The 27,378-nt window shown below is 44.2% G+C and overlaps 1 protein-coding gene across 1 annotated transcript in view; it reads left to right on the top strand.

The window, feature by feature from the left end:
* The first annotated feature begins 11,729 nt into the window (after positions 1–11,729).
* The window catches only part of LOC101393879 (protein Cryzl2-like), a 36,290-nt gene continuing 20,641 nt past the window's right edge, over positions 11,730–27,378 (top strand). Inside the window, exons 1-9 of the mRNA XM_004425173.3 lie at positions 11,730–11,837; positions 11,920–12,028; positions 14,103–14,199; positions 16,148–16,206; positions 16,768–16,833; positions 17,860–17,969; positions 18,848–18,929; positions 22,679–22,860; positions 26,099–26,327. Of these exons, the coding sequence (XP_004425230.1) occupies positions 11,788–11,837; positions 11,920–12,028; positions 14,103–14,199; positions 16,148–16,206; positions 16,768–16,833; positions 17,860–17,969; positions 18,848–18,929; positions 22,679–22,860; positions 26,099–26,327 (984 nt within the window). The 5' untranslated portion in view covers positions 11,730–11,787. The remainder of the gene's footprint in view (positions 11,838–11,919; positions 12,029–14,102; positions 14,200–16,147; positions 16,207–16,767; positions 16,834–17,859; positions 17,970–18,847; positions 18,930–22,678; positions 22,861–26,098; positions 26,328–27,378) is intronic.

Genomic DNA, 27,378 nt, shown 5'->3' with positions numbered 1-27,378 from the left:
ATTTGAGGACTGAAGAGGAGGGGCTGAGAAGTCATCTCTCTACAACAGTTTTGCTCTCCCCATTAAATGTGTTTTTTTGAAAAACACAGAGGGGAAAAAAAACCTCTTGTTTAAGTGCCTTTTCCTGAGTAAGTCTACTGTCAGGAAAGGAAAATCCAAATGCTCAAATATTCTATTTTTGTGCCCAGAGGCTCCAGGCCCTGAACACAGACTCTTCCTTATTCTGAAGGAAAGGAAACTGGGTGTGAGGCCTCCTGTCACACAGGCCGGAATTGAGGAACCTGTGCTACTCGAAGGCCTGTTCTCCACGCGGCCTCCATTTTAGGAAATAAAGATATAATGCAGGATGCTGTCGGACTAGCCTGAGGGTGGAGTTGGTTAAAAAAAAAAAAAAGTGCACCTCTGATTATTCTCTAGGCAAACAACTGTGGAACCAGACTTTAATTGGAAAGTTCAAACAGCTGCATTAGCATTGGGCTTCTTCTGGCCGTTTAGGTTTACTGCCATCACCTGCCTCTGGGCTACCATGTAGATAAGGATGGGAGGCCTGATTAAGAGTTTGATGTTTTGATGTGTGGGCCAAGTGAAAGTCATAAGTCAGTAATAAGAGTAATAAAACAGCAGTTACCTAGGTAGATAAGGCCTCCCTTTGTACATTTTGCATACATTTTGTGCACTGATTCACAAGTTTGATGTTTCCCTGCCTGCCGTATTGCCTTTAAACAGTTCAATGGTGGTGCTTAGGGCTTCCACCCTAGGAAATGGGGCTCAGACCACTCTTCCTCTCAATCTGGTGTGGCCATGCCTCCCTCTCCACTTTGCCAGAGGTCGCCTTTCTCGAGGACCACAGGGTATGCCGAGAAGGGCAGTCCAGCCTGGGAGAGTCAAATCTTTCAGGCTATGGCTGCCGTCTCTGCTGTCTGACATGTGAAGCAGACCTTAAAAAGAGACCTCTGGGGACTGGCTCCATGGTGTAGTGGTTAAGTGTGCGCCCTCCGCTGCTGGCGGCCCAAGGTTCGGATCCCGGGCGTGCACTGATGCACCGCTTGTCCGGCCATGCTGGGGCAGCATCCCATATAAAGTGGAGGAAGATGGGCACAGATGTTAGCCCAGGGCCAGTCTTCCTCAGCAAAAAGAGGAGGATTGGCATGGATGTTAGCTCAGGGCTGATCTTCCTCACCAAAAAAAAAAAGAAAAGAGACCTCTGTTTTTAAAGGGTCTCCTGGGAAGCTGGTGAGTGGGGATGGAGGAAGGAAACTGGAGAGGTCCAATTAAAGGGAGAGACTGATTCCTTTGGTTTTGCTGGCTTATTACTATACCAAGGGAGCACTGACCCTGGCACAGGGAGATCCTCCTAAAATGCAGATCTGATCAGGGTACTACCCCTGCTCATAACCCTTCAATGGCTCACTGGTACCCTTAAGATAATGTCCAGATATCCCCATTAAGATTTACAAGGCTGCTCATGAGCTAGCCCCTGCTCGTCTAAGCCCCTCACACTGTTTAGCACCTACCACTACTCCATCAGCTCTACTGAATTTCTTTCAGTTCCTCAAATATGACCTGCTTCTTTTCTTCTCCAACTTTCAAACATGCCTTTTCTCGCTGCTCCTAACTCATCCTTTACGTTCTTCCAATAGGACATTCTACCCTGGGAAGTCTGCCTTCACCACCCTGACTCTGGGTTGGGTTTCTCTTCTATGAGCTCCCACAAACCCCCTACTTAACCTATCACTTACTCATGACTTTGTAATTATGTGTTCATTTGTCCCTCTTCCTTACTGAAGTGTAAACACCGGAGGGCAGCACTAAGGCGTCTGTCTTGCCCACCATGTCTTCCCAGTGCATGGCCAGGGCCTGGCACACGGTAGTGCCCACAAGTATTTGTTGAATAAATGGGCACTATGCCAATGTGACAATAGAAGGCCCAAAGGTCCTTCCCAGATTTGCATTTGCCATGTTTATTTTAGTGAAGTGCCTGCTGAGAGGCGAGGAAGAACCCTGAATTAGAAAGACGTCTTGTAGCTGGGCTGGCCCGACCTCCCTTCTCTCTCCCATCCCACCTTTTCCATGATTTCTTCCCAGGGGTCCTGGTCTGTAGTCATCCCAGGCAGCTTAGGGCCACTCGTGGATCTTCTTGTTTGTGCATATACCGGCACCCTGTCTGTGTCAGGTTTAGTACTTTCTTCTATTTTTTATTATTTTGAAAATTAATTTAATATTAATTGTAGTGATTTTTAAATGATTTCATATTTATGCCCTATCTTTCCCACATTTTTCTTGAGAGTAGAAAGAATGTCTTCTTTTATCAATCCTTTTAAAACCTAATGTGGTTGTGGTACACAATTTGTAAGTATTTAGTGAATAAATATAGGATGATTTAAAGTCTGATTTTTCTTTGGAAGTTGAATTTATTACAGTGCCATTGTGGAAATGCATGCTAGATATATTTGGTGATGTGGCAATTGGACTAAGTTTCTTAAAGGAAACTGTGGTTCCAGGCTGGGCTTGGAAACTGTAGCCCAGAACTATGTGGGCGCCACAGCCCTGGTGGGTTGGCAGGAGCAGGAAGACCGCAGCCTGGGAAAAATGTTGTTCCAGGGTGCCCTCTAGTGATCTAAGGCACCACTAGGTCAGAAGCCAGGCCCAGAGACTCTCGGACTTCAGCAGGAAGCAGCATTATGGGGGAGCCTGGTAAAACAAACTACAGATGCCAGGATGCCAACCCAGCTGGGAGACCAATCCTTTTAATCAGCATCTTCAGGGATCTGATGCACAGTCCTTAGATCACACTTTGTGAAATACTGACTAGGTGATGCCCATCAGAAAAAATTTTCCAGGTATGTCGTCTGAGAAGACCCGAGCTCATTCTTCTGCTCCCAGGGTTAGATTGCTGACTCATTGCTGACTACTCAAGTGTGGACTTGAATGAGAAAGGAAGAGAGACACAGAGATGGCCTAGACCTCTGGTTTGAAATACAGGACACACAAGAACAGTTAGCAGCATAAAAATGCTGGACCATTGAGGAAATGTTTGAGAGAGGACTGTGTCACCTTCTCTTGATGTCTGTTCTCCAATCAACGGTGGGCAGCCCATTTCCTCTTTTTGTGCCCTTCCAGGCAATGGGTGCCTGGTTTCCATCGAGCACACACTCCACGGCCAACACGGTGTCAGACTGTTCACAGCTATCACCTCTGAAAGTCCCTGGAATCATCGCAAGGGAGGCAGTCCTTATGCCACACAAGCAGAGGGAAGGATTGCCAGACAACTGGTTCAAGCATAGGCAACAGCTAGAATTTGCTTTCATGTGTTCTGTATTTACGTTCATTTAAGCAAACTCACTAGAAAGATAAATAATGCAACAACCACATCCTTTCCTCTATTGTAAAAAGAGCTAATTCATGCTCACAAACCCTATAGACAATGTCCATCAGTGAGAAAAAAATTGCATCTCTGAATCTCCACCAGTACTTTTCTTCCTCCCTCTTGATAGTTTCAACTGAAGGCTGCTGCTTTAATTAGGGGCTGTTAGCACATTAAAATGTTTGTTGAACATTGCAAGGTGATAAATTACTCTGATTTTCGGTCTAGTACTTGGGTCTAATTATTTCATGTACATTTTCATGTATAAATAGCACCTAACGAATTCAGTTAAATGGTAAAACCACATTTATTGAGTGTCTACTATGTGTCTGGACATTGTGTTGGGCTGTGGAAATATAAAGGAGGCTGGGTAAGGCTGAGTGCTTACCCCACGGAGGTCAGAGCCTAGAGGGGACATTATCTCTGATGCAATGTGATGAGTACCCTACCAGAAATACGAACCCAGGGCTAGGATAGCACAGGACAATTACTTCTCTCCATGGGAACAAGCTGAATAGAGAAATGCTATCACAGATACATTCTAATAATTGATGAACATTAGAATTTTCACAGGGATTGGGTAAAACCACATCATTCCTTTTCAAATTATCTTGGACAAAAGAGTTATCAAACCTCTCTTCTCACAAATAACAATGTTTTTGTTCATAGTCCCACTCCCCATTACTATATTTTTAAAACAAAACATGAGGTGCTGGCCAGATGCCATCTGATTTCAGTCCTGCTCATTTGCTTGTCCAGAAAACTTTAAGCATAGGCTCACAGAGCCCTTAATGAGAAAGCTCATTAAAAAGCCGTCTGAAATGGGGAAACAAATTACATGTACAACACAGCCCACTCTTTTCCTCTTCATTTCCTTCTCCCCCTCCCAGCCTGCAGCATTATAAATGACAAGTTGGAGTGAGTCATCAGCTCTAGAATAGGCACCGCCGAATAGGTCTGTCTTTACCTTGCTGCTTTGATGAAATTTATCTTGCTTCAGTGCAGCACTAAAATGTTGCCCAAACAGCAGGAGGGCCCTGTGCATGTAATGATGGCCTTGGTAAAGCCTTTGATTGTGTGTTTTTGGGTGGAACTTGAGCTTGTAATTGGCGAATGCACACATTGTCTGATTTTAGAGCCTCTCCCTAGAAAGCTTGTTTGTTCCTGGGGAAGGCAGAAGTTTCCTTCCTTCCTCGTGTATCTGTGACAGTCTTATGAAGCTTTCCTCAAGAGTATTTCTTCAGGATGGTAGTGATCATATTCAGGGCTGGCCTAGCTACAAAGTGTCTTATTAAGTCACTCTACTCCTCTTAGGTTGGGAATTTCATAAGCTCGGATAGGCTTCCTGCCTCCTGGCTCGAAAGGAAGCGATGGTGGTGATTGTCCACTGGGAGGAAGAGATGGGAGGTGGTGGTTTTTTTTTTTTTTTTTCCTTCCTTCCTTCTTCTCTTAACCTGGAGGTAGCAAAAGGGAGGCTACAAATTCCAAACAATCCTTCCACACCTGGTAGCCAGGGCAATGTTTGTGGGGAAAGGGAAATCCTTCCAGCTGCCACCTTGCCCCTTGATTTATATAATTCGCTGGAGTTGAGGCACTTAAAATTAAATACATGTAACATGGTTCTTTTCTGTGCTTAAGTAGGGAGACTACATACTTTAATGTCCCGGGACCAGGGTTTAGGCCCTGCCTTTATCATTTGCTAGCTGTTTGACTCTTGTAAATTTGCAAAACACCTCTAAATCTCAGTGTGTCCCTGTGCCAGGCCCTGAGAATGCAAAAATAGAGAAATCACTGGCTCCACCCTCAAGTTTTTCATAATCTCCTGGGGAGACAGATGCATAAACAGTCACAGCGCAATGTGATATGTGCTTTGCTGGAAGAGCTGCCGTGAAAGCAAGAGGAGGGGATTGGGTACGTTTTGGAGGCAGGAGAGAAGAGTGTGAGTGAGAGGTGGTGAGACTATGGTTAGGGAAGGCCTCACAAATCATAAGCTTGAGCAGGATTTTGAAGGAAAAAACAGCTCAGAGAGAGCAGGGTGTAGAAAGAACCCTGGTTGACAACATTAGAGGGGTGGCAGAGGATAAATAATCTGAGGACAAGTCTGAGAAGAAGGGAGCTGAGAAGTAGGAGGAGAACCAGCAGGCACTGGCTTCAAAGGCTAGAGAGGCCAACTATGACGGGGACTGACAAGAGTCCACTGGTCTGGGCAAATGGGGGATCACTGGTGACTTCAGCAAGAATAGTTTCAGCAGCATTTAGGGGAAGATCCCAATGGAGAGTGATGGGAGGAATGCAGCAGAGCTAATCAGCATATTCTCAACGTGGACGTGGCTGTAAGGAGGAGATGAATAGGGTTGTTGGCTAGAGAGGGATGAGGGATGAAGGAAGATTTTTGTTGTTTTTGTTTATGGTTGAAACTTGGGCCTAGGTATCTATCACAGGGAAGGAGGCAGTGGAGAGGGAGGAGTTAAAGGAGAGAGAGGGGATTAAATGGGGTTAATTCCTACCTTGTAGAGTCCTTCTGAGGATTAAATGAGATCCCCTAGGTGAACCCTTTTTGTCAAGTGATATACACAGGTGAATATAATTATCCAGCTACTGAAATAAAACCCCCAGGCATCACCAGGCATTTGAGCTCACTTATCACTTGGCTGCTGAGATAGGCAAAGCTCCCTCTCCATAGCCTTTTTGTGTGCACTGCTTTCCTATTTCCTCCTGCTGCCACTTTAGACTTAGAGCCCAAGAATGAATTGAGCCCTCCTTGACATTTCTTCCTGCCAAACAACACAACTCACCAGTTCCCGTGGATCACAACAGGAAGCTGGGGGTTGATAAGTGAGAAGTGGTTAAGGGAGGGGACAGGAGCCTCCTCATTGTTGCGAAGAGGTGGGAGTCACATGCAGACCTCCTGGAACCTTGCTTGGCCAGTTTATTAGCTTTTCATCAGATAACCCTGGAGGCACATGGGCTATGAAGTAGACTGTCCCCTCACAGACACCAGTGGCCCCCTTTTCCATCTCAATTCATGAACTGCAAGTCCAGTCCCACCACGGCAGAGATTCTTGTCTCTTTTGTTCGCTGCTGTATCCCCAGTGACCAGAACAGTGTCTGGCACGTGGATGGTGTCAAATATGTGTTAAGCAAATGAATTCACCCATTCATTCATCCTGCCAGTGATTCAATCAAAAATGAGTGTATACCGCCAAGTTCATCCTAGATAAACAGAGATAAATAATACTTTTTAAAAAAGTACATTCTGTGCCAGGCACTTTACATACATTGATTCATGTAATCACAATCATTTCACAAATGGGGAAACTGAGACTCAGAAGTCACTTGGTTGAGGATATATGGCTGGAAAGTGAAGCTGGAATTCCTTACTGCCTGATTCCAAAACCTATGCTCTCTCTACACCACCACCTGCTTCTCCAGCCTCATCCCTCACCCGTCTCTGGCTCAAACCATAACTTCAGTCATAACTGAGCACTTACAATAAACTGAACATGCCATGTTCTCCCTCATGCACTCCTTTGCCTGCAACACACTTAGCTGTGCTCTCTGCCTGGCTAATTCTTCCTCATCCTTCCTCTGGGAGGCTTTCTTGAAATGACGCTCTCCAGGTGGAGTAGGTTGACCTTCTCTGTGCTCTCACAGCCCCCTCTGCAGCCCTCTGTCATAGGACATATCACAGGCGTTTTAGATGCCTATTTATGTGTGCCTCTCTCCTCTAGATGATGAGAAGTTCAAGGGCAGGGACTGTCTTCATAATAAGAGCTGCCATTTATTAAGTGCTGCCATGTACTCACTTACCTTGTATAATTCTCACAAGTACCACCTGAGGAGGGTATTATTATGCTTGTTTTACAGATGAGGAAATAGAGTCACAGAGAGGTTAAATAACTATCCCAAGGTCACAATGGGTAAGTGGTAAGCCAGGAATCAAACATCTGATTCCAAGCCCCAGATTCTTTTCACTTCACTATGTTATCATCAGAACCATCCACAATGCTCACAGCATAGCTGCTGGGATGGATAAATAGAAAAATGCCGCCTGAACAATGAGATTAGCGAGCTAATACAGGTTTACACAAAGTTCTTTGGGGGAACATATGGAAGAACATATGTTCTCTCTGGGGGAAATGAGGGTTGGAAAGGCTTCATAAAGTTGCCAGAATGCTTAGGAACTTGTAAACTGGTTCCATAATGATGGTTTAAGGAGGAAAACAGATGCCTGCATCAAATACTGATGGTTAGTTTTAGGGGCCATGGCAGCCATTGCCCAGGTCACCACTGCTTCCAAATTAGTCCATCCGGGTGCCAGGAATTTAGCCCAACTCCTGCTGGTACCTGCTTAAGCAATGACTGGTAACCAGGCAACCCAGTCAGCACATTTGTTTCATTAAAATCATATTTGTGTATGTGTAAACTACTGTACATAATCACAGTTTTAGTCTTACACATTATACTTTAAATTTAAATGAAATCAATACACTTTCAAGCTTCTGGCTATATGGAATAGGGTAGTAACTCCTAATTACGTGTCAGCTTCTCTTCCTGCTCCCTAAACTGCAGGCCTTCTTGGAGGCTGCTTTCTCTATATTCTCTCCTTCAGGAAATTCATCTATTTTCTAGGCTTGAACTACTGTAAAATTCCTATATAATTAAGCTTAAAACTACAAGCAGAGCATGGCTTTAAAATGTATGTACAATGCCTTCTTTGTCTGCTCCGGAGGGCGTCTGTGAGGGAAGGCACGGTGGGCAGCCGGATACCATTGTCGGGGCTCTGGCATCAGGCAATTAGGAGGCTTCTAAACTGCTCCATGTCCTAGCTGTGTGGCCTTGGGCAAGTTACTTAACCTCCTTAAGCCTACATTCCTGATCTATAAAAGAGTAAAAATAATAGTATCCTCATAATAGGACTATTGTGAGGACTAACGGAATAATGCAAAAGCCCTTAGTGACTGGTTTGTTATGTTACCAACAGGTGCTGGTTGTAATGATTTTTATTACTCTCATCATTGGCGGGATGAAGCAATTTGAGTGACAGTGATTTGAAACCTATGAAATCCTATGAAAATATGAAATATTATTATTATTGTGTATACTGTTGAGTGAAAACCAAGAGCTTGGTGGAAAGAGAAGCAGGTAGAACAAGAACTCAGGAAAGGCAGATCCTGATGCTGCTCCTGCTGCTAACCCGCAGTGTGAGCTTGGGCCAGCCTCTCTCTGAGCCGCTCCTCTCCATTTGTAAATGAAGCAGTTTGATTAAATTATCCTGACGATCATCCCAGCTCTGAAGTGCTATGAATCCATGAGTGTTGGAGCAAAGAAGTTACCTTAAGCAAACCTTACACGGTTCTTGGAATAGAATAGAAGGTCAGTATGTACTACATACATCAACGGCCAAAGTTCATATCTGAGGTTGGTAACACTTAACCCCAACTGCAACAACCAGAAAGAGAAATCTGGGGGAATTCAATGAAAGGGCAAACTACATACACCTCAGGAATCTTGGAGCACATCATTGTGGCAGAAGACAATAACTTATATCTACAATGGCAATACTGAACTTGTCAGAAAAAAAACCAGATTATGCCCAGCAACTGCCTACTTTGGGAATTGGGCGCAAGACCTCTTAAAATGTTTTGGCTGTGGCTTTGGATAGTAATGTGCTGGTAGCTCTCCCACACAGCTTGCAGGGCCCCTGGCTTCCTATTGAGTGCCTGCTACGTGCCAGATGTGGTGGTAAACTCTGGGCCACAGAGACACAGTCTCTATTCTCAGGGAGCCGACAAACTTTTGGATAAGGCATTTTAACTGTGGGGATACTTTTACATTTTCAGCATAGTCCTGAATGGTGCTTATATTGTTTATATCTTGTCTGTCTATTATTCTGTGAAAACATAGCTGTTTGTGTATTCAGCTCTGATTTCCTTCCCCACCCTCAGCTCTCCAGCAGCTTCTGGATGTTAAATATTCTCTCTCCATGTGACTTGTACGAGAGGGAAGGGTCATCTGTTCCTCTTTTACTTCCTAATGAGCCCTCAAACTGGTTTGCACGGCAGTTACCGATTCTTGCTTTCTTCCCGGAGGACCCATCAGTTCAGATGTAGCTGCTTGGTCTTATTCTCCCCCAGCACTCAAGTTTTATTCTTCCTGTCCACTGTTCTACCTTACCCCCAAATAAAACAAAATAACCAGAAACGATAACAAAAACTAGACTGTGTGGTGTGGTGGCAGCACTTTGATGAATAGGCTAAATATTTCTTTCGCTGCTATAGCAACTACAATTAAATGCCTTGCCAGTTACCTTTGAAGCTCTTTGGAAATGTGAACGTTATCTTACATATAAATGCTTAAATTACCTCAATTACCTAAGACTCTTTCATCTCCCTCCCAGATTCTTCTTGAAGGGACTTTTACTATTTTCTTCAGATATTGTTATAAATGTAGAATGCAGCGTTGATAGATTTCTTCAAACTCACTGATTTTCATATTCCCTGAGAATGACAAGGATATTATGAAAATCACAATAAGAAAAAAAATTTCCACAAAAATACTTAATCAAAAATAAAAGACTTGATGCTTAAAGATACTTCCAATTATCTAGAAAATTGATACTAGATAACTGAGTGCTCATTCAACAATTCATTAGATAAGCATGTATTAAATGCCTAAAAGTGTTGCATTGTGCAAAGTACTGTAAACGTCAAGGAGATTAAGAAATGGTTGCTGCTTTCAAGGAGCTCAATTAAAAATTGCTTGCTTTATATCTTGCGTAAATACGTAATATTTTACAAAACACTTTCCACATGTAACAACTCATTTCATCTTCAGAACAATCAATCCTGGTTTCACACTTCGTAAACTTGAGATTTCTTGTTGCTCACTATTTGGCAACCAGAATGTTCATTTTGATGATGATAATGTTAGTATTTCTCCATTATTCCTCGTTTGATTTTATGTGCCTAATGACTAAGAGTTTACAAAGTGTCTCATTGAAAACAACTTTTTTCATCTTCTCACCTTCTAGTCCTTGTTCCTCTTAGGCCTGAGTTTCCTCCTGAGGGTGACGGGGCTAAAATGACTTCAAATTCCCCATGAGCGCTCTTAAGATATCAGGGACCTCTACTATATACCTGTGGTGAGGACTTGGTTCTTGGATTCCTTTCCCACCAAAGCCTTTAGGTCATAATCTCAGAAATTCCTTCCTACTTCATTTTCGCTCTCTATTTTTCCTTTATTCCATTCCTGATCATTCCTTCCAGATCATTTCCTATCTTGGAATATCATTTCTGTCAAAAAATAGAAACAGAGTTTAGAAACTTGAGGATTATCCTGCCCAACACTTTCACTTTATGGAGGAGGCAACTGACACCACAGCCATCAGGTGTCAATGCCAAAGCCACACAAATAGGTGGTAAAGCTGGGCTTGAACCTGAGAGGCTGTACTCTTTGACATCATGCTGTCTTTAAAAGCTGCCTGTCAAATGAAACATTCTTCCCAGGATAACATGGGCTTCTCTTATATTGCTAGTATATAAATATTTGGTTACTATTGCAATAGAGATCTACCCAGTTTTATAATATTTCATAGAGTATACTGTTATGTTTTCAGTTTTCCCAGAGTATACCTGTTCACCTAGGAATTATGTGGTCATTGAATCAATTATTGAGCATCTACTACGTGCTAGGCATAATATAGGCACTGGGAACATGAAAACTATAAGGGTTTGGCCTGACTTTAATTGCAAGTATTCTTTGGATTTGTGTAGGGTCATTCACCCTTGGATTACTAGTAACCGTGTAGTTTTAGTGTAAATGGTCCTGTAAGTGTGAAAAAAATTAGTAACAAGAATTGAACTCTAGTGAGGTGTTGAATGCAGACATTAAAACCTTTACTTATGTGTTTAGGATTGAGCACGTGCAGAGCACCCAAGAACGGCTATTTACATGTGGCCAAGTGTGGTTTTAAAAGTCTCCCAAAGAGGCGTCCCACATACAAGATAGAGGAAGACTGGCACAGATGTTAGCTCAGGGCCAATCTTCCTCACCAAAAAAAAAAAAAAAAGGAAAAGAAAAAGAAAAAGAAATCCCAACAAAGGTCAATCCGGGTAATCCATTTCCTTTTACTCGCCCCCCTCCCCCCGCGGGCTCCACCTCCAGGGAGGACTGGGGAAGAAGGGGCTCGGGCGCCCCAGGGTCCGCGCACCCCGCTCAGGCTCCCGGGAGAAGCACGGCGCCCTGCCGGGGAGCTGGCCCGCGGCGCGGTTCCGGGCGCCGGCCGCCGGGTCGGGTCGCGTCCCCAGGCCGCCGGGCGGCCGCTCTTCCGCTCTTCGGGGCAGGGCCGGGGCGGGGCGGGGCTGTCCCGCCCTTCCTGCCACGCTCGGACCACTACCCTCCCGCGACTCCGAGCGCGGGCCATGGCGGCGGTGGTGTGGGCACGGTGCTTCTCTCGCGCGTGGCTCCGCAGGTGCGACCCTGACTCTTCCCTGGGCTCCAAAAGGCGGCCCCCAGGGTCGCCCCGAGTAACCGGCCCTTGTTCCGTGTTGCAGGAGGGCCGGGCTGGGCTGCGGCCGCCACTACCGCGCCGCGCTTTGCGCCGAGTTGAAGCAGCCCCTGGCCATTGAGGAGGTCGCCCCCCGCCCTGTCCAGCCTCACGAGGTAGGGTGACTGGCCTATCCCCGGGACCCCTTGACACCCCGTTCACTCTCCCCTCGGCCACCGCACACACACAGCAGGCTTCCGTCCTGAATCGAGTTCCCAAGCGCTCAGCTAGGGGGCGACCGGGAGACCGGAGCCCGACTTCGTCCTGGGCTAGAAGGGCACTTTCAGGGTTCACATAAAGGCCAAAGTGCTAGAGAAAGATTGTTCCCCCAAACACAAATGTAGGCTTCTTTCTCATGCCCCCAGAGCTGTTGCCTTAGAAACAGAGAATTTTGATTTACACACGACTTTGCATAACCACCTGCAAGGTATTGGTTTCACACGGATAAATGGACCCCATCTTTTGCTTCCTCTTCCGTGCCAGCATCTAATTATCTGCCCTTCCAACTTCCCCACACCAGCCCGGTGATACCCTGCATTTCCGTGTGAACATGTGACTTGTGCTCTCCTCTAGGGTACTGCAGCGTTTGGGGTGGGGTTAGTTTAGGGTTGTGGACATTTCCTCTGAAATGTAGAAGTCACTTTGGCCTTGCCTGTTGACCACCCTGGTGACACAATGTCATCTGGTGTGGAGATTGAGACCCTCTGAGAAGGTGAAGCAGGCAGTGAGCCTCAATGTCAGGGAGTACTGGTGACAGCGAACAATGTGGCTGCAGCCCCGAAGTGTCATTAACACAGGGTAAATGGATTATTGGGTGAGCACATGATGGCTGCCGGTCAGCTTCCTGGGATTCACATGCTGCAAGATCTTCATCCTTGAATCATCCTTCAATGAAGGTGGAGTGGCTTGGGGATGTATGTGTGCTGTACACGTCAACAACTAATGTGTCATGCACACAATATGCGCAGGCTGAAGGCTGGACTCCTTTGTTCTGTTATGTGCCCAGACACTGCCTTGTAAGGAATTAGCTCGTGAGAGCTGGGTCTATGTGAGTTTACTCACCGTTAAATCCTCATAGTCTGGAATGGTGCCTGGCACATGGCAGATGCTTAAAATATTGTTGAATGAATGCATTTTGTCTATAAAAATGTCTTCTTACCAATATGGCCACCTCTGTATTAAATTGGAAACGTAAACAGACAAACGAATGTCATTGATTCTCTCAGCCTTCATTTCCTCCTGTGATCCCAAGCCCTGTTGAGATGGGTTGGTAGTTCTCTAACTTCAGCCTGCATCAGAATCCCCCCAGGGCTTATTAAAGCAGATTGCTGGGCTTTGTCCGCAGTGTTTCTGATTCAGTAGGTTGAGGTGGGGCCTAAGAATTTGAATTTCTAACAAGTTCCCAGGGGATGTTGAAGCTGGTGGTCTGGGGACCACACTTTGAGAACCACTGGCTTATAAAGTCTAGAGAAATTGCTGGCTACACTGCTGCAGGCCTGCCTCAGCTCTAGCACTGTCGTGAAACACAGAAGCTGGGGATCTGCGACTCGCTTCCAGGATGATTCCTGATTCCCAGAACAGCTGATCATGTTACCCTTCTGCTTAAAATCCTTTCATGGCTTCCTATTGTTTCTTCTATGAAGACTAAGATCTTCAGTAAAGCCTACAAACTCTTGGATGGTGTGTTCCCCGTTCTCTTTCTCCTCTTTGTGCTCTAGGCTCACTGGTTTTTCTAGGTCCCCCCCCCCCCCCCCGCCACAGGGGCTTTGTGTATGCCGTTGCTTTTGGCTGTGCCAGGCTTTCCTCCTCCTATTTTGAATAGTTAACTCTTAGCTGTTCTCAGTTCAAGTGTTACTTTCTTAGGGATGTTTCCCTGACTTCACCAAAAGGTCAAATCCCCCCATTATCGGCTTTCAGAGCACTATATATTTCTATCTTTGACATTTTATGTATGAGTTGTAATTTAACATGTAACTCATTATAATTATTTGGTTAATGTCTGTCTTTTCTACCGTACTTTTAGGTTCATGAAGGCAGGAACCTTGTCCATTTTGCCTCATGATTGTACGTGGGCCCTTAGTTCAGTACTTGGTGTATAGTAGTCATTCAGTAAATATTTTGTTATAATTGAATGAACTTGGTCTCCACGGATGTGTATCGCTCTGCTCTGTTCCTCTATTTCCTTTGCAGGTCAGAGTCGATGTCCATTTCTGTGGAGTTAATTTTGCTGATATTTTGGCCTGCTGTGGTCAGTATCAGGAAAAGCCCCATCTTCCCTTCACACCTGGTGAGTCTGAGGGGCCCAAGTGACTGTTTCAGGAAAAGAAGATAGCGAGTTTTCAGAACCGTGTGCTTCATCTCAGGCAGTACCCTGGCGATGCTTGCCTGCTGTCAGTGAGGTCTCAGATATGTCAGCCTCACTGCTACTTAGAAGCACTAGATTGTGAGCCCTGGAAGTTTCTATGACTGTCTTGCCCCCAATTATACCCCTATCTTAGCGTTGTACCTGGCTCATAGGAGATGCTCAATGAATACTTTAAAAATGAAGAAATAAACAAATGAATTTTCATCTATCATTAGGTTCACCAGAATTCTGATCAGAATCATCATTGGCCCTAGTCATTCACTTTCATTCCTTGACAGTGCCTCGAGTTTGTTTTTTCACTGGAGGATTATAAACATCTGTTTGCAGCTAAAACTCTCAGTCCTCCCAATCACATTCCCAAAAAAATCTAATATCAAAGGATCAGAAAGAAGAAAAAGAGTTTATACATTTCTTAGCAGCCCACTGTCTGATTTTCATTATGCCCAATCTGATTACATTTAGATCCTAAATATGTGGACAAAGGACTGATTTTTGTTGTTGAAATTTATTTAAAGAGATATAAGTACAGCTTAGCATGTATACAGTACATGTATATTTCATACAGATATATGCCGTTAAGGATACAGTGATTGCAAAATAGTTGCTGTGTTTTGGCCTTGGACCTAAAGTCACACTTTTTCTTAAATTAATCTATATTCTATTAATACTTATGGCATCTTTCCCAGGCCCAGAAAGGTTTGCAGAAAATCATTTTAAGACAATTCATTAATTTGAGAAAGTCACCTTGATAGTTCTTTGCACATAATTTTGACAACTATATGTATTCTAAGTTTGTGTTGCTATATTTGTATTTAAAAAGGGAATTGCTTAGTTTGCTTTTAGAGAATGCACTTTAAAAAAAGGAACCCTGTTAGATTCTCATGAAGCAGCTAACGCCCACCTTGGTTACCGCAGCTCCATGCAGACACCGGCTTTCTCAGAGCCTTGCCCTGAATGCACCTGGGCTTCCACGCGCCTGGAAGCATTTCCACGTGGGGACTCCGGCCCGTGCCGCTGCACCCATCCACGGCTTGCTGGTTTGCCTGGAAGCATTTGTTGACCAACCTTACGTGCTGGCTCCCTCCTCCTTTACAACCTGGTGCAGCTTTAATTGGCGTGGATGTGGTCTGAATGCAGCGGCCTGTCCGAATCGAAAGGTGGCCTCAAACCCTTGCCTTGAGCCTTTGCTTTTGTCTTGTAGTAAAGACCTTTAGAATCAAAAAAAAAAAAAAAAACAAAACAAAACAAAACAAAAAAAACTCCAACTCAACAGTTGGAATCATTTCCCTCTGTTTGTGTTTGCTTAAATGCTGAACTGGAGGCAAGATGTCATACGCAATTGAGTTATTCCTCTGGCAGCTCAAGTGGTAAATGCATGATCATTAAATTAGAAATTTTGGAGGTGGAAGAGGAAAGGGCAGACAACACCGGTTCATCCGATTGAGCTAAGTACTGTATGAATAAATATAGTTCACGTCCTTGAGGGCCTCATAGTCCAGAAGAGGAGTCATGGAAACAGATAAATACGATATGATGAACTTTGTAATTGGGGTGCTGTAGGAGCCCGAGTGATCAGGGTCAGAAGTACTTGTGTGCCTGAGATTCTCTGAGCTTTTCCCCATTCTTGAAATTTTCATTTGTGTCATGGTAAGAATGGGACTGCTATAGCTTTTCAGGTTGTGATCATGAAATCTTAAATTCACTTTCCTGTGCTTTGGGTGCAACACTCTTACCCCTCTTCCCTGGATGGGGGACCACTTAAACCCTCTCAGCGCCAGAAAGCTGGTAGGATGGCCTGTTGATCAGGGCTTTCTCGTCTCCATGGTGCTGGGCTTTACAGATAACCTAATCTTGACACAATTTGTTTTAGGATTCGAGTTTTCTGGGACAGTGTTGGAGACAGGCAGAGATGTCAGCACAGTGAAAGAGGTAAATTAGTTGAAAAATTAGTTGAAATCTAGGGAATCGATGTGTGCGTAGCTGTGAGAAATGTGCTAACCTCATTTTTAGCCTAAGGATCTTGCTTCTCCTGGCCTTTGTCAGCAGATAGCAAAGGGAAACCGAGATGGAGGGGAAGAAACTTATTCTGAATTGGGAGAAGGAAGCCAGTGGAAATTTGGCTTCATTAAACTTTTTATTACTAATAAAAGGCAGCACCTTGGTCTTTAGTTACTAGGATAGAAAATTCTCAAGTTTCAGCCTCTTATGAAAGAAATTAACATTGGCATTCCAATTCATCTCAACCTTTTCTTTACTCTATCCTATCATTCGTTGTCCACAATGTGCTCAGATTGGCTTGGCAACCTAATGGGGGAGTTGAGAAAAGGCTGAATTATTTACTAAACATTAACTCTGAATAGATAATTAAGGCAAACCTGTGTCTTATGGGGTCAGAAAGAAAGATTTTCTTCATTTTTTTGATTAATTTGGGAAGAGGTAAATGGCAAGGCCATGCGTTTGAACATACCCTTAATGGTATTTTCCCTTCAGGGAGATCGAGTTATTGGCGTTAGTACCTTTAACGGGATGGCTGAAGAATGTGTCATTGACCAGAAGGTATCCCTACCTCTCAATATTAACACTTGGAGATTTTTTCTCCTTCCTTTTCTTTAATTTCCCCCTATCTCTAATTCCTCATTCTTCTCTCTCCCTTTTTCTTTGTATTCGTTTGGTCATATCTTGTTTCCCAGCCAAGCACTTCTTTCTTTCAAATGCTAAACCTCTTTTCTGTACTGGTTTGACAACCATTGCACAGAGCTTTGTGTGGAGTGGTTTAATGAAGAAGGGCATTTTGTTTTCTGAGCCATGGAGCAACTGGTTGGCTGTCCACTTGGACCATAGTTAGGTAGTTTTGGTAGAAAAACTGGTTTGGGGCATTGAGCTAGATGTAATGGGTTTCTTCTCTACATGAAGCTTCTGAGAGAGAGCCCTAGGGATGGAGTCAGCCAGGCTGGCCGCGTAAGGTTGTGCAGGGTGTGAATGGTGCCCCCTAGTGGTGAACAGTACACATTTTTTTTTTCCCCACAACTTTATTGAGATGTAATTTACATCAAATCCAATTCTCCCATTACAGTATAGTGGTCGTCTGTGTTCTATTCTCTGTAAGTTGGTTCCTTCCTGAGCCAGAGGCCAGCCTTAGGATTTTTTTTTTTTTTATGTGTGGAATATTAGCCTGGAGCTAACATCTGTTGCCAATCCTCCTCTTTTTGCTGAGGAAGACTGGCCCTGGGCTAACATCTGTGCCCATCTTCCTCTACTTTATATGGGACGCTGCCACAGCATGACTTGATAAGTGGTGTGTAGGTCCGTGCCCAGGATCCAAACCTGTGAACCCCGGGGCACCAAAGTGGAGTGTCTGAACTTAACCAGTACGGCACCAGACCAGCCCCCAGCCTTAGGATTTTTGAAGACTGATGCACCCTAGTCTTGAATTCTGCCACAGCTTGCTTGGTCTTGACTTCCACTGGGCTTTGTTCCTGACATGTGTTTCCTTTTGCAAATCAATCAAATCATAATATGTACAGCAGCCTTTATGAACAGGTACATGTACTTAATTCCTGTCACTCTTATCTCTTTTTGTAGAGACTGTGGCAGATTCCAGAAAGTGTCCCTCTCCGAGAAGCTGCTACCTTGCCCATATCTTATGGCACTGCTATTTTAGCCCTGGAGCATCGGGCCTGTACTCAGCCTGGGTGAGGACTATGTAGACAACAGAGGGCTGGGTGGTCCCCTTCTCTGATGTCAGAAGTGCCCACCAAGGCCTTGCCCCTCCCTTTCCTTCCCTGACCTTTTGCTCATGTTCAGTCTGTATGAGGAAAGGCCAAAAGAAGGTAGTGACCTGAGATTGGGGTATGGTGACACTGGGGATGTCCTTTTGTCTGTGAGGGAATGGTAGACTGTGAACTTGGCCAATATGAATTTGGAGAAATCTCTCTCTCAAACCTGACCGCTCTGGAAGTCACCTCTTAGAAAACCTTAAAGTTTAGAGAGTTGGTTTATGTAAACTCGCTTCACTTTGGTTTTAAAGGAGCCCAATGGTATTTGCCTTTGTGAGGCTTGGTTGGGTGTGCCTAGCTGGGGTATTTCAGACTCAGAGGTGCTAAAGCTTCTCACTTTACCTGGAGCATATGCTTCCTGCTCTCTTCAGAGAGCCTCAGAATTGCTCTCGAGAGGTGGGTTTAGTTGAGTAGTGGCCATTACTTGATCACCACCTTCTAAAATTCGGCAGTCTTTAGTATGAGAATGATTTTAGGACAAAATTTCTGAAGCAGAAATCAGAGTGGTGGCTCAAAAGAAGGTTGCCACTGGCATAAGGAAGAGGCTACCTAGAGAGATTAAGGCATCTTTTTCCTGGGACATCTTCAAAACTAGACCAAATTAGCACTGGTCCAGCAATCACCTACCTAACCCAGCCCTAAAGGCTGGAGAGCAGGTGTCCATGAAGCGTTGAATGAAATGGCCTCTAATTTCTCTTCTTGCTTTAAAATGTCCTAGTTTCAGAATGTTCTCAAAATCGTATTGCTGGATGATTTTTGGTTTCTGGAGTGACGTTTTTCTTTCTCTGGTACAGGGAGACGGTTTTAGTGACAGCAGCAGCTGGAGCCACAGGCCTTGCCGTGATAGATGTGGCAACAAACGTGCTTCAGGCCAAGGTATTTGCTTGTTAGAGTCTCCATTTAAGAAAGTCATACCTCCAGTTTTCAAACATGGGATACATTCATTCATTTATTAAAAATCACGTGCAAGGCACTGGGGATATCGAGTAACCTAGAGTTAGGGTCTCGCCGTCGACTTGCTTGCAGGCTTGTGAGGGGACCCAGGATTAAATCACTCGTCCTTCCAGTTGCTAGAACCTGCAAGGTCTGACTCGCTTCACAGCCTCTGCAGATTCTATTCCCTCTACCTATAATGTCCCACACTTCAAATTTAAACTCAGATGTCACTTTTCCGGGGAAGTATTCTTTGTCCCTCAGGAGCTGTTAATCCCCTCCCCTCACTATTTGTATATGGTCTCGTAGCATCCTAGATTTCTCTTTCGTAGTACACACCTCAGGGTGTGGTGAATCCTTTACTTGTGTCATTATTGGATTAATTGCTGTTAATGTCTCCCTCCTGCTGGACTGTAATCCCCATGAAGGCAGGGACAGTGTCTGTTTGGTTCATTTTTGTAGTCCCAGCACCTAGCATGGTGCCTAGACCACAGTAGGGACTCCATGACTATTTCTTGAGTGAATGAATAAACAAATGAAAGAAAGACCCTTATCTCTCTGAGATAAAGATCATGAGGCACTGAAGAATTTGGACATTAACTGGAAGCTATCAGGCGCTATTGAGGATTTTAAGTAGGATGGTGGTATGATCATCTTTGCGTTCTGCAGAGTTCACTCTGGTAGCAGTGGGGATGAAGGATAGGGGCAAGGTCAGGGGTAGTCTGGAGGCGGTAGGGCAGACTCTCAGAGCACTTCATCCAGAGGTGATTGTACTTGAACAAGGCAGTGAAGTTGATGAATTGAGAGATACTAAAGTGGAAGAAAACAGAGAATTTGCTAATTGGAGAGCATCCTAATATACCTGAAGGAATAAGTACTTTGAAGTTAGCCTGAACTAGGTTCGCCTTCCAGCTCTGCCTCTAGCTTAATTGCTTCAGTTTCCTCATTGGTAAAATAATGCTTTCCTCATAGAGTTGTTGTGGGAATATTGAAAATACACGTGCAATGCTCCTATTAGAGGGAATGGCATGTCAGTAAGAATCTCTTAAAAAGGGATCCTGTTATTATTAGACATTGAGTGGGAAGGAGCGAACTAGGTTAACTGGTGGATTTGCCATTTATTGAGATTGAGAACATAGGAGGAAATGGTGAGTTCAGTTTTGAACATGTCGAGTGTGAGGTTCCTGTGCAGCGTGCAGTTGGGATATCCAGAGGCACCAAGATATCCAGGTTTGGAGATAATTGGATTGGTCTGGAATTTCTTCAGGTGGCCTCTCTCCTTTCTCAAGTTAAGTTCCTTTTGGGAAGCACATATGAGTTCTGAAAGCAATCGTAGATACCAGGAGATTCCTCATGGAATATTAACATATTTCATGTCAAAAGCAAGGGCTTTTAGCACATCTCATAGCGGGGAGACCAAAATTAGTTCCATTGTCTAGAACCATTAGCTATTTAACATTTGTAGGAAGATAAAATTGTACATTTGTTCTAACAAGTTATAGAAAGTTAACTAAAGAGAAAAATTCACTTGAATACAGATATTAAAATGAATCCAAGCTGTATTTTCCTTAGCAGCAATAACAGTTTTAAGCAAAAGCAAACAAAAAAGATGAAAATAATATCATCGTGCCACCTACTTGGAACAGGTCATTTTGATAACACCTTCCATTCACAGCATTTCCTCTTGCTTTCAAAGTGCCTCCACAGCAATTATCTCATCCTTGATCCTCTTAAAACCCCTGGGGGATGAGAAATGTAAGTGTTTATTATCCCTGTTTCACAGATAAAGAAAGTGAGGCACCAAGAGAGACAACGATTCCCGGCAGACCTAGTGAGAATCCTGGGACTCGAGTTAGGTGCCTGACCCTAGTCTGGTGTCCGCCCTCTGCGGCACTGTGTGCTGATAGCCCTCGGTGAACTGTAGCTAGTTGAGGGTTCCACTGGGGAGGATTTGAAGGTAGCTTCGGTTTCAAATAGTTTTGAGTGAGTTTGGAATCTCAAGGGCACTGTTGTTCTTGGGTGTTTGAAAGCAAGTTCTGAATGTCACCTTGGGGCCAAAGTGCTTGGGCTGGTGGGTGCTGCCCAGTGATAAGGCACTTCTAGGCAATGCTTGAGTATTTGAAGCTTTTCTGGAGATTTCCAAACCCCAGACCTCCTCACGGTATGGCCCACAACCATCTATGCCGTCTTTGCCAGGCCTTAAGCATGCTTTTCTTCTGGGGTGATGTAGTGGAAACGCATGGGCTTTGGTATTAGGCAGCACTGGGTTTGAATAGTTGTTCTACCCTCTACTGCTTGGATGGTTAGTTGCTTAACCGCTCTGGGTCTATGTCTCCATCTATAGAATGGGAGTAATTATACCTCCCCCGTAATGTTCTTTTTTTTATTTTTTATTTTTTATATTTTGTGAGGAAGATCAGCCCTGACCTAACATCCACGCTAATCCTCCTCTTTTTGCTGAGGAAGACCGGCTCTGAGCTAACATCTATTGCCAATCCTCCTCCTTTTTTTTCCCCAAAGCCCCAGTAGATAGTTGTATGTCGTAGTTGCACATCCTTCTAGTTGCTGTATGTGGGACGCGGCCTCAGCACGGCCGGCCGGAGAAGCGGTGCATCGGTGCACGCCCAGGATCTGAACCCCGGGCCGCCAGTAGCGGAGAGCACGCACTTAACCGCTAAGCCACGGGGCCGGCCCCCCCGTAATGTTCTTATGAGGTTTAAATAGAATAAATGATTGCATATGTGAAACAATAGATGCAATTTATCCAACGCTTTGTTTTCCAAGTGCTTTATGTATAGTGTTCCATTTAATTTTTAAAATAAATTGCATTTTATGGATGAGGTAACTGAAACTTAGAGAAGTTGGCAGGCAGTATAGAGGTTAAAAGCATGAACTCTGGACACAGTTTATCTGGATTTGGATCCCAGTTCTGCTTTCCATTAGCTGTGTGACCTTTGGCAAGTTACTTAACTTCTTTTGCCTCGGTTTCTTCATTTCTAAAATGGGGATAATAATAGTGTGTATATCATTGGGCTGTTGAGATTAAATGAGTTATTAATGTATGTAAAGCATTTAGAATAGTGCCTGGCGCATAGTAAGCACTGTGTAAGTGTTAGATCTTACTAAATAATTTGCTAGAGGTAACAGAGCTAGTTAGTAGCAGCCAGGATTTGAACTCAGTTCTATACAACTTCAAGATCTTTCCATGAATCATATTTTACCCACTGGAAAGCCTTTCCTGGTCTTCCAGATCTAGGTGGGATACCTCTCATTTGCACTTCTGGAATCCCTTGTACTTCCCCATCACATTGCTGTATCTTGCTTTCTTGACGCTAAGCTTGGTATTTAGCGTACATCTTTACTACGGACTCATAGTAGGTGCTCAATAAATGGTGGCCTTAATTTGCATTTGGAGAAGACTTTCTGAGTGTCTCCTGAACCGTCTCCTAGCTAGACCCATTGGGGTTCCAGGATTCCTGGAAATGTAGGTCCCCTGGCCAGTGGGGCATGGAGGGGCCAGTGTGCTGGACAGAGTGTGTTGGGCCTGAGGTGTTGGATTGAGGTTGATGCTAGGAAATCAAGGTCACATTGGTTTCCTTGGTTAGTACCCTTTGGTTGGAGGCTCAGTGGGTGAGGTGAGCCCCTCTTGATACATATTCTGGACCATCAGAAGCTCTGTGTTCTTTATGCAGGTAATAGCTGCAGCCGGCAGTGACGAGAAGTGCAAGCTGGCAATGCAGAGGGGCGCACAGTCCAGCGTGAACTACAGTCAGGGCAGCCTGAAGGAGGCAGTGGAGAAGCTGGTGGGCAGTGGCGGGGTGAACGTGGTCGTCGACGCCGTGGGAGGAGATGTCTTCCTGGAGGCTCTCCGCAGGTGCGTGAAGTGGTCTTTCCGGAGTGGGCTGGACCTGAGGTTCTGCTGAAAACTTTCCAGACCTCTGTCTTCCTTCTGGCCTTGCTTCTCTTTCGTCTTTGCTGCTCTCTTTTCCTGTAGGCATCAGCGTCAACGAGAACAGCTGAGTGGGTGGGTGAAAAGGAATAGAAGCAGAGGGAAAATCAGGAAATGCTTAAATATATCAAAAACAAAATATCCAACTGGAAAAGATCCAAAAAATGACTGCAGACTCTCTAGTTGGCAACATCAAATGCTTTAGAAATTATACATGTGTTAAATTCAGCTACGCCGGCCCCCACTCAACTACTTTATGTACGTGGTGTGGGTAATTCTTGAGGAGATCATTGTTCAGATGTGAGAATTACTGGGGTGACGGTTCCCTAGTTCACCGTGCACTAAGGTACAGACTCTTGATCTTGCTGGTTTCTGAAGCAGCCAGCAGTGTAGGTGTCTCCTCGATTTGTTTTATTAAAAAAAAAATCATTGGAGATTTAGTAGGACTGCTGTATCTACACCAGTTCTCATTTTGTTTTCAACCAGGGACTCTGGAGTGCTCTGATTATATTGGTTTCATTTCTTGTGTCATGCTGGCAAGCACAGTTTTGTGGTTTATCTCAGTTTAAAGTAGAAGAAACAGAAGCAGAGAGAGCAGCGTCCCTGCAGAAGGGGCCCGGTTGGTCCTCTAGCCCCTGCACCTCACTGCATTATGCCCGGTACTGGCTGAGAGAAGAAGTGAAGGCAGGAGTATGTTGACTAAGTGGAGAGCCGGCACAGAGAGCTGCTGATGCTCACCTTCTCTTGCCTTCTGGATAAGAGTGTTTTGACAACAGCTTCTCATTTCCCTTCTGAAGAAGAAAAGCAAAAATTAAAAACCAAACAAATGTACACGTATTTTATATCAAAGATGTTTACAAAATTTATTTTTATAACTCATTGCTTAACGTGCACTGTATGGTGCCTCTCATAATGGCCTGCAGAAAACTTGTGTGAATTTTTGTAGATTACTCAAAATTCTCTAAAGAAGCAAGTAACTTAAGGGGGTCCTAAAGTTGTCTTCGTGTAAAGCAAATGATGCTTCATTAAAGTGTCTGTCTTCTCCCCGCTTCCTAAGTTCACAATTTTCAAACTGAGTTGTCTTGAAGAACAGCATGCAGAATGACATTTGTTTACACCCAGTTCCTTCCACAAAGTAGTTGATACGGCTGTGTGCCACATAACATTTCGGTCAACGACGGACCATGTAGATAATGGTGGTCCCATAAGATTAGTGCCATACAGCCTAGGTGTATAGTAGGCTCTTCCATCGAGGTTTGTGTAAGGACACTCTAGGATGCTCGCACAACAACGATATCAGCTAATGATGCATTTCTCAGAACGTGTCCCTCTCGTTAAGTGACGCGTGACCGTAGTTACATAGGTAGCCTTGATTCCAAAGTGGGTCCCCTTATAAAACTGGCTAGTTCTTCTGGCCCCTTACTGTCTTGCTTATGGCTTATTTTTATATTTTCCTACTGAGGAATCCATAGTGGTACAGGATGGTTCACCTCTGCCAGTTTGTAAGGTCAAGAGGAATTCCCAGCTGGGGGTTTAACGCATGTTGCTTTTCTGTTTTTTAATTGTGGTAAAATATACATAATCTAATATTTATCATTTTGACCATTTGTAAGTGTATAATTCAGTGACATTAAATACGCTTACAGTGTTGTGCAACCATCCCCAACAAAAACTCTGTGCCCATTAAACAGTAACTGCCCCTTTCCCCCTCTCCCACTCCCCACCCTGGTAACCTCCATTCTACTTTCTGTCTCTATGAATTAATGTACATTGCTTTTTATTTCATTCTACGTTTTTTTGTGTGTGTGTGAGGACGATCAGCCCTGAGCTAACATCCATGCTAATCATCCTCCTGTTTTTTTTTTGCTGAGGAAGACCAGCTCTGAGCTAACATCTATTGCCAATCCCCCTCCTTTATTTTTTCCCCCAAAGCCCCAGTAGATAGTTGTATGTCATAGTTGCACGTCCTTCTAGTTGCTGTATGTGGAACACGGCCTCAGCATGGCCAGAGAAGCGGTGCGTCGGTGCGCGCCCGGGATCCAAACCCGGGCTGCCAGTAGCGGAGCGCACGCACTTAACTGCTAAGCTGTGGGGCCGGCCCCTCGTTCTACATTTTTTATTGTGGTAAAAAAATGCATAACATAGAATTTGCTATATTAACCATTTTTAATTGTATAGTTCAGTAGTGTTAAGTATTTACATTGTTGTGAAACAGATCTCTATAACTTTTTCATCTTGCAAATCTGAACTATACCCATTAAACAACTCCTCTGTTCCCCTTTTCCCCAGCCCCTTGAACAATCATTCTACTTTCTGCTTCTGTGAATCTGACTACTCTAGGTACCTAATATAAGTAAAATCGTATGGTATTTGTCTTTTTGTAACTGGCTTATTTCACTTAGCATAATGTCCTCAAGGTTCATCCATGTTGTAGCATGTGACAGGATTTCTTTCCTTTTTAAGGCTGAAGAATGTTCTACTATATAAATGTATATATAACACATTTTGTTTATCCATCCAACTGTTGATAGACATTTGGGTTGCTTCCACCTCTTGGCTATTGTAGATAGTGCTGCTGTGAACATGGGTGTGCAAATATCTCTTCAAGGCCCTGCTTTCAATTCTTTTGGATGTAGACCCAGAAGTGGGATTCCTGGATCATATGGTAGTTCTATTTTAATTCTTTGAGGAACCTCCATACTGTTTTCCATAGCAGTTGCACTATTTTACAATCCCACCAACAGTACATGAAGATTCCAACTTCTCTACATCCTTGCCAACACTTGTTATCTTCTGTATTTTTTTTAAGGAAAAAAAATTTTTGTGTAGTAACCATTCTTTTTTTTTGTTTGTTTGGTGAGGGAGATCAGCCCTGAGCTAACATCCAATGCCAATCCTCCTCTTTTTGCTGAGGAAGATAGGCCCTGGGCTAACATCTGTGCCCATCTTCCTCCACTTTATATGGGACGCCGCCACAGCATGGCTTGACAAGTGGTGCATCAGTGCACGCCCAGGATCTGAACCCTTGAACCCCGGGCCGCCACAGCGGAGCGTGCGCACTTAACCGCTATGCCACCAGGCCAGCCCCTATAGTAGCTATTCTAATGGGTGTGAATGTACATTGCTTTTTATAATTTCTTTTCCTTCTCCTTTTTCCCCTTAGCTTGGCATGGGAGGGCAGGATTGTAGTGGTGGGTTTTGCTGGAGGCACCATTGCTTCTGTGCCTGCCAACCTTCTGCTCCTGAAGAATGTGTCTGCCATGGGGGTGTACTGGGGCCGATACCGAGACCAGAACTTTCCCCTCTTCTCCGGGATCCTTTCCTCGGCTGTTCAGTACTGCCAGCAACGGCGCATCCAGCCACACATTGGAGCAGTTTTCAAGCTGGAGGAGGTGAGATGCTCTTAAGGGGTGAGATGCTCTTAAGGGATGTGATGCAGATAAAATGAGGAAATAATCTGTGTCTAACAACGGGATAGTTTCTCTCTGGATACTGTAAATCCTATTATGGAATGAAAAGGTGAAAATGCAGCATGGTTAATGAGGTCTCCCGGGCGGTGGGGTCACGGGATTTCTTCCTGTCTTCTAGGTTGTATGGCTGTAGATCAGGCCTAGTGAGCCACCTGGGAACCTGAATCTGCAAAGGCCGTGAAGGAGCTGGGTTTTTAGGGCTCTATCTACTTAACTAGTGTCTCAAACAGAGGGAAGTGAGGGTGCTTTCGAAAATAATTTACCTGTGTTGATATGACCTCTGAACTCTACAACATATGAGTCTAAGAAGGAAGCACTTAGCTTGACCTTTGATTTTAGAATCCAGACGCTTTAAAGTACAACCAGATGATCTAAGCTGGGGTTCTGTGAACAAAACAGTAAATCATGCCCAGCATCATAAGACTGTAATTCATCCATTAGTCACTGCTGTTAATTTTGTTGGCTATTCACTCCCTTTTTTCATTCCCCCACAGTCCCATTAATGTGGCTTATACTTCCTCCGAAGTGTAATTGTGTGCATGCATATGCAATATAGTTGTAAATGTGAATGTGTTAGGCTTTCACTGTACGTTTTTTTTTTGCTTAATTTATTTTATTGTTCAGAAAACTGTTTTGGTAACTCTAGTCAGCCATTGATGGAGGTGATGTTTTGTTCATATGCAGATAGGGGGCTGCAAGCTGTCAGTGCCAGACTTCATTGCTCACCAGCCTTCCATCTTATGTTCTTTCCTATGACGAGGCACATTCTTTTCAAACACAGTTTACTTTCTTCCTCATCTTTTTGGTATGTCAGTCAAGAAGGTAGCATTCAGTGGTAAAAAGAGAACCTGACTGGCCATCAGAAAACTGGTTGGATTCTATTTCCAGCTTTGGCCCTTCTAGGTGCAACTTTGTGGAAGTTCCCGCACCTTTCTGACCTTCAGTTTCCACATCTCTAAAATTGAGGTGTAGG

This window comes from Ceratotherium simum, chromosome 2 (genome assembly GCF_057802395.1).
Source record: "Ceratotherium simum simum isolate JZ-2026a chromosome 2, ASM5780239v1, whole genome shotgun sequence".
NCBI lineage: Eukaryota > Metazoa > Chordata > Mammalia > Perissodactyla > Rhinocerotidae > Ceratotherium > Ceratotherium simum.
Note: the sequence above shows the minus strand (reverse complement) of the source record. Positions and strands in the feature narration are given on the sequence as shown.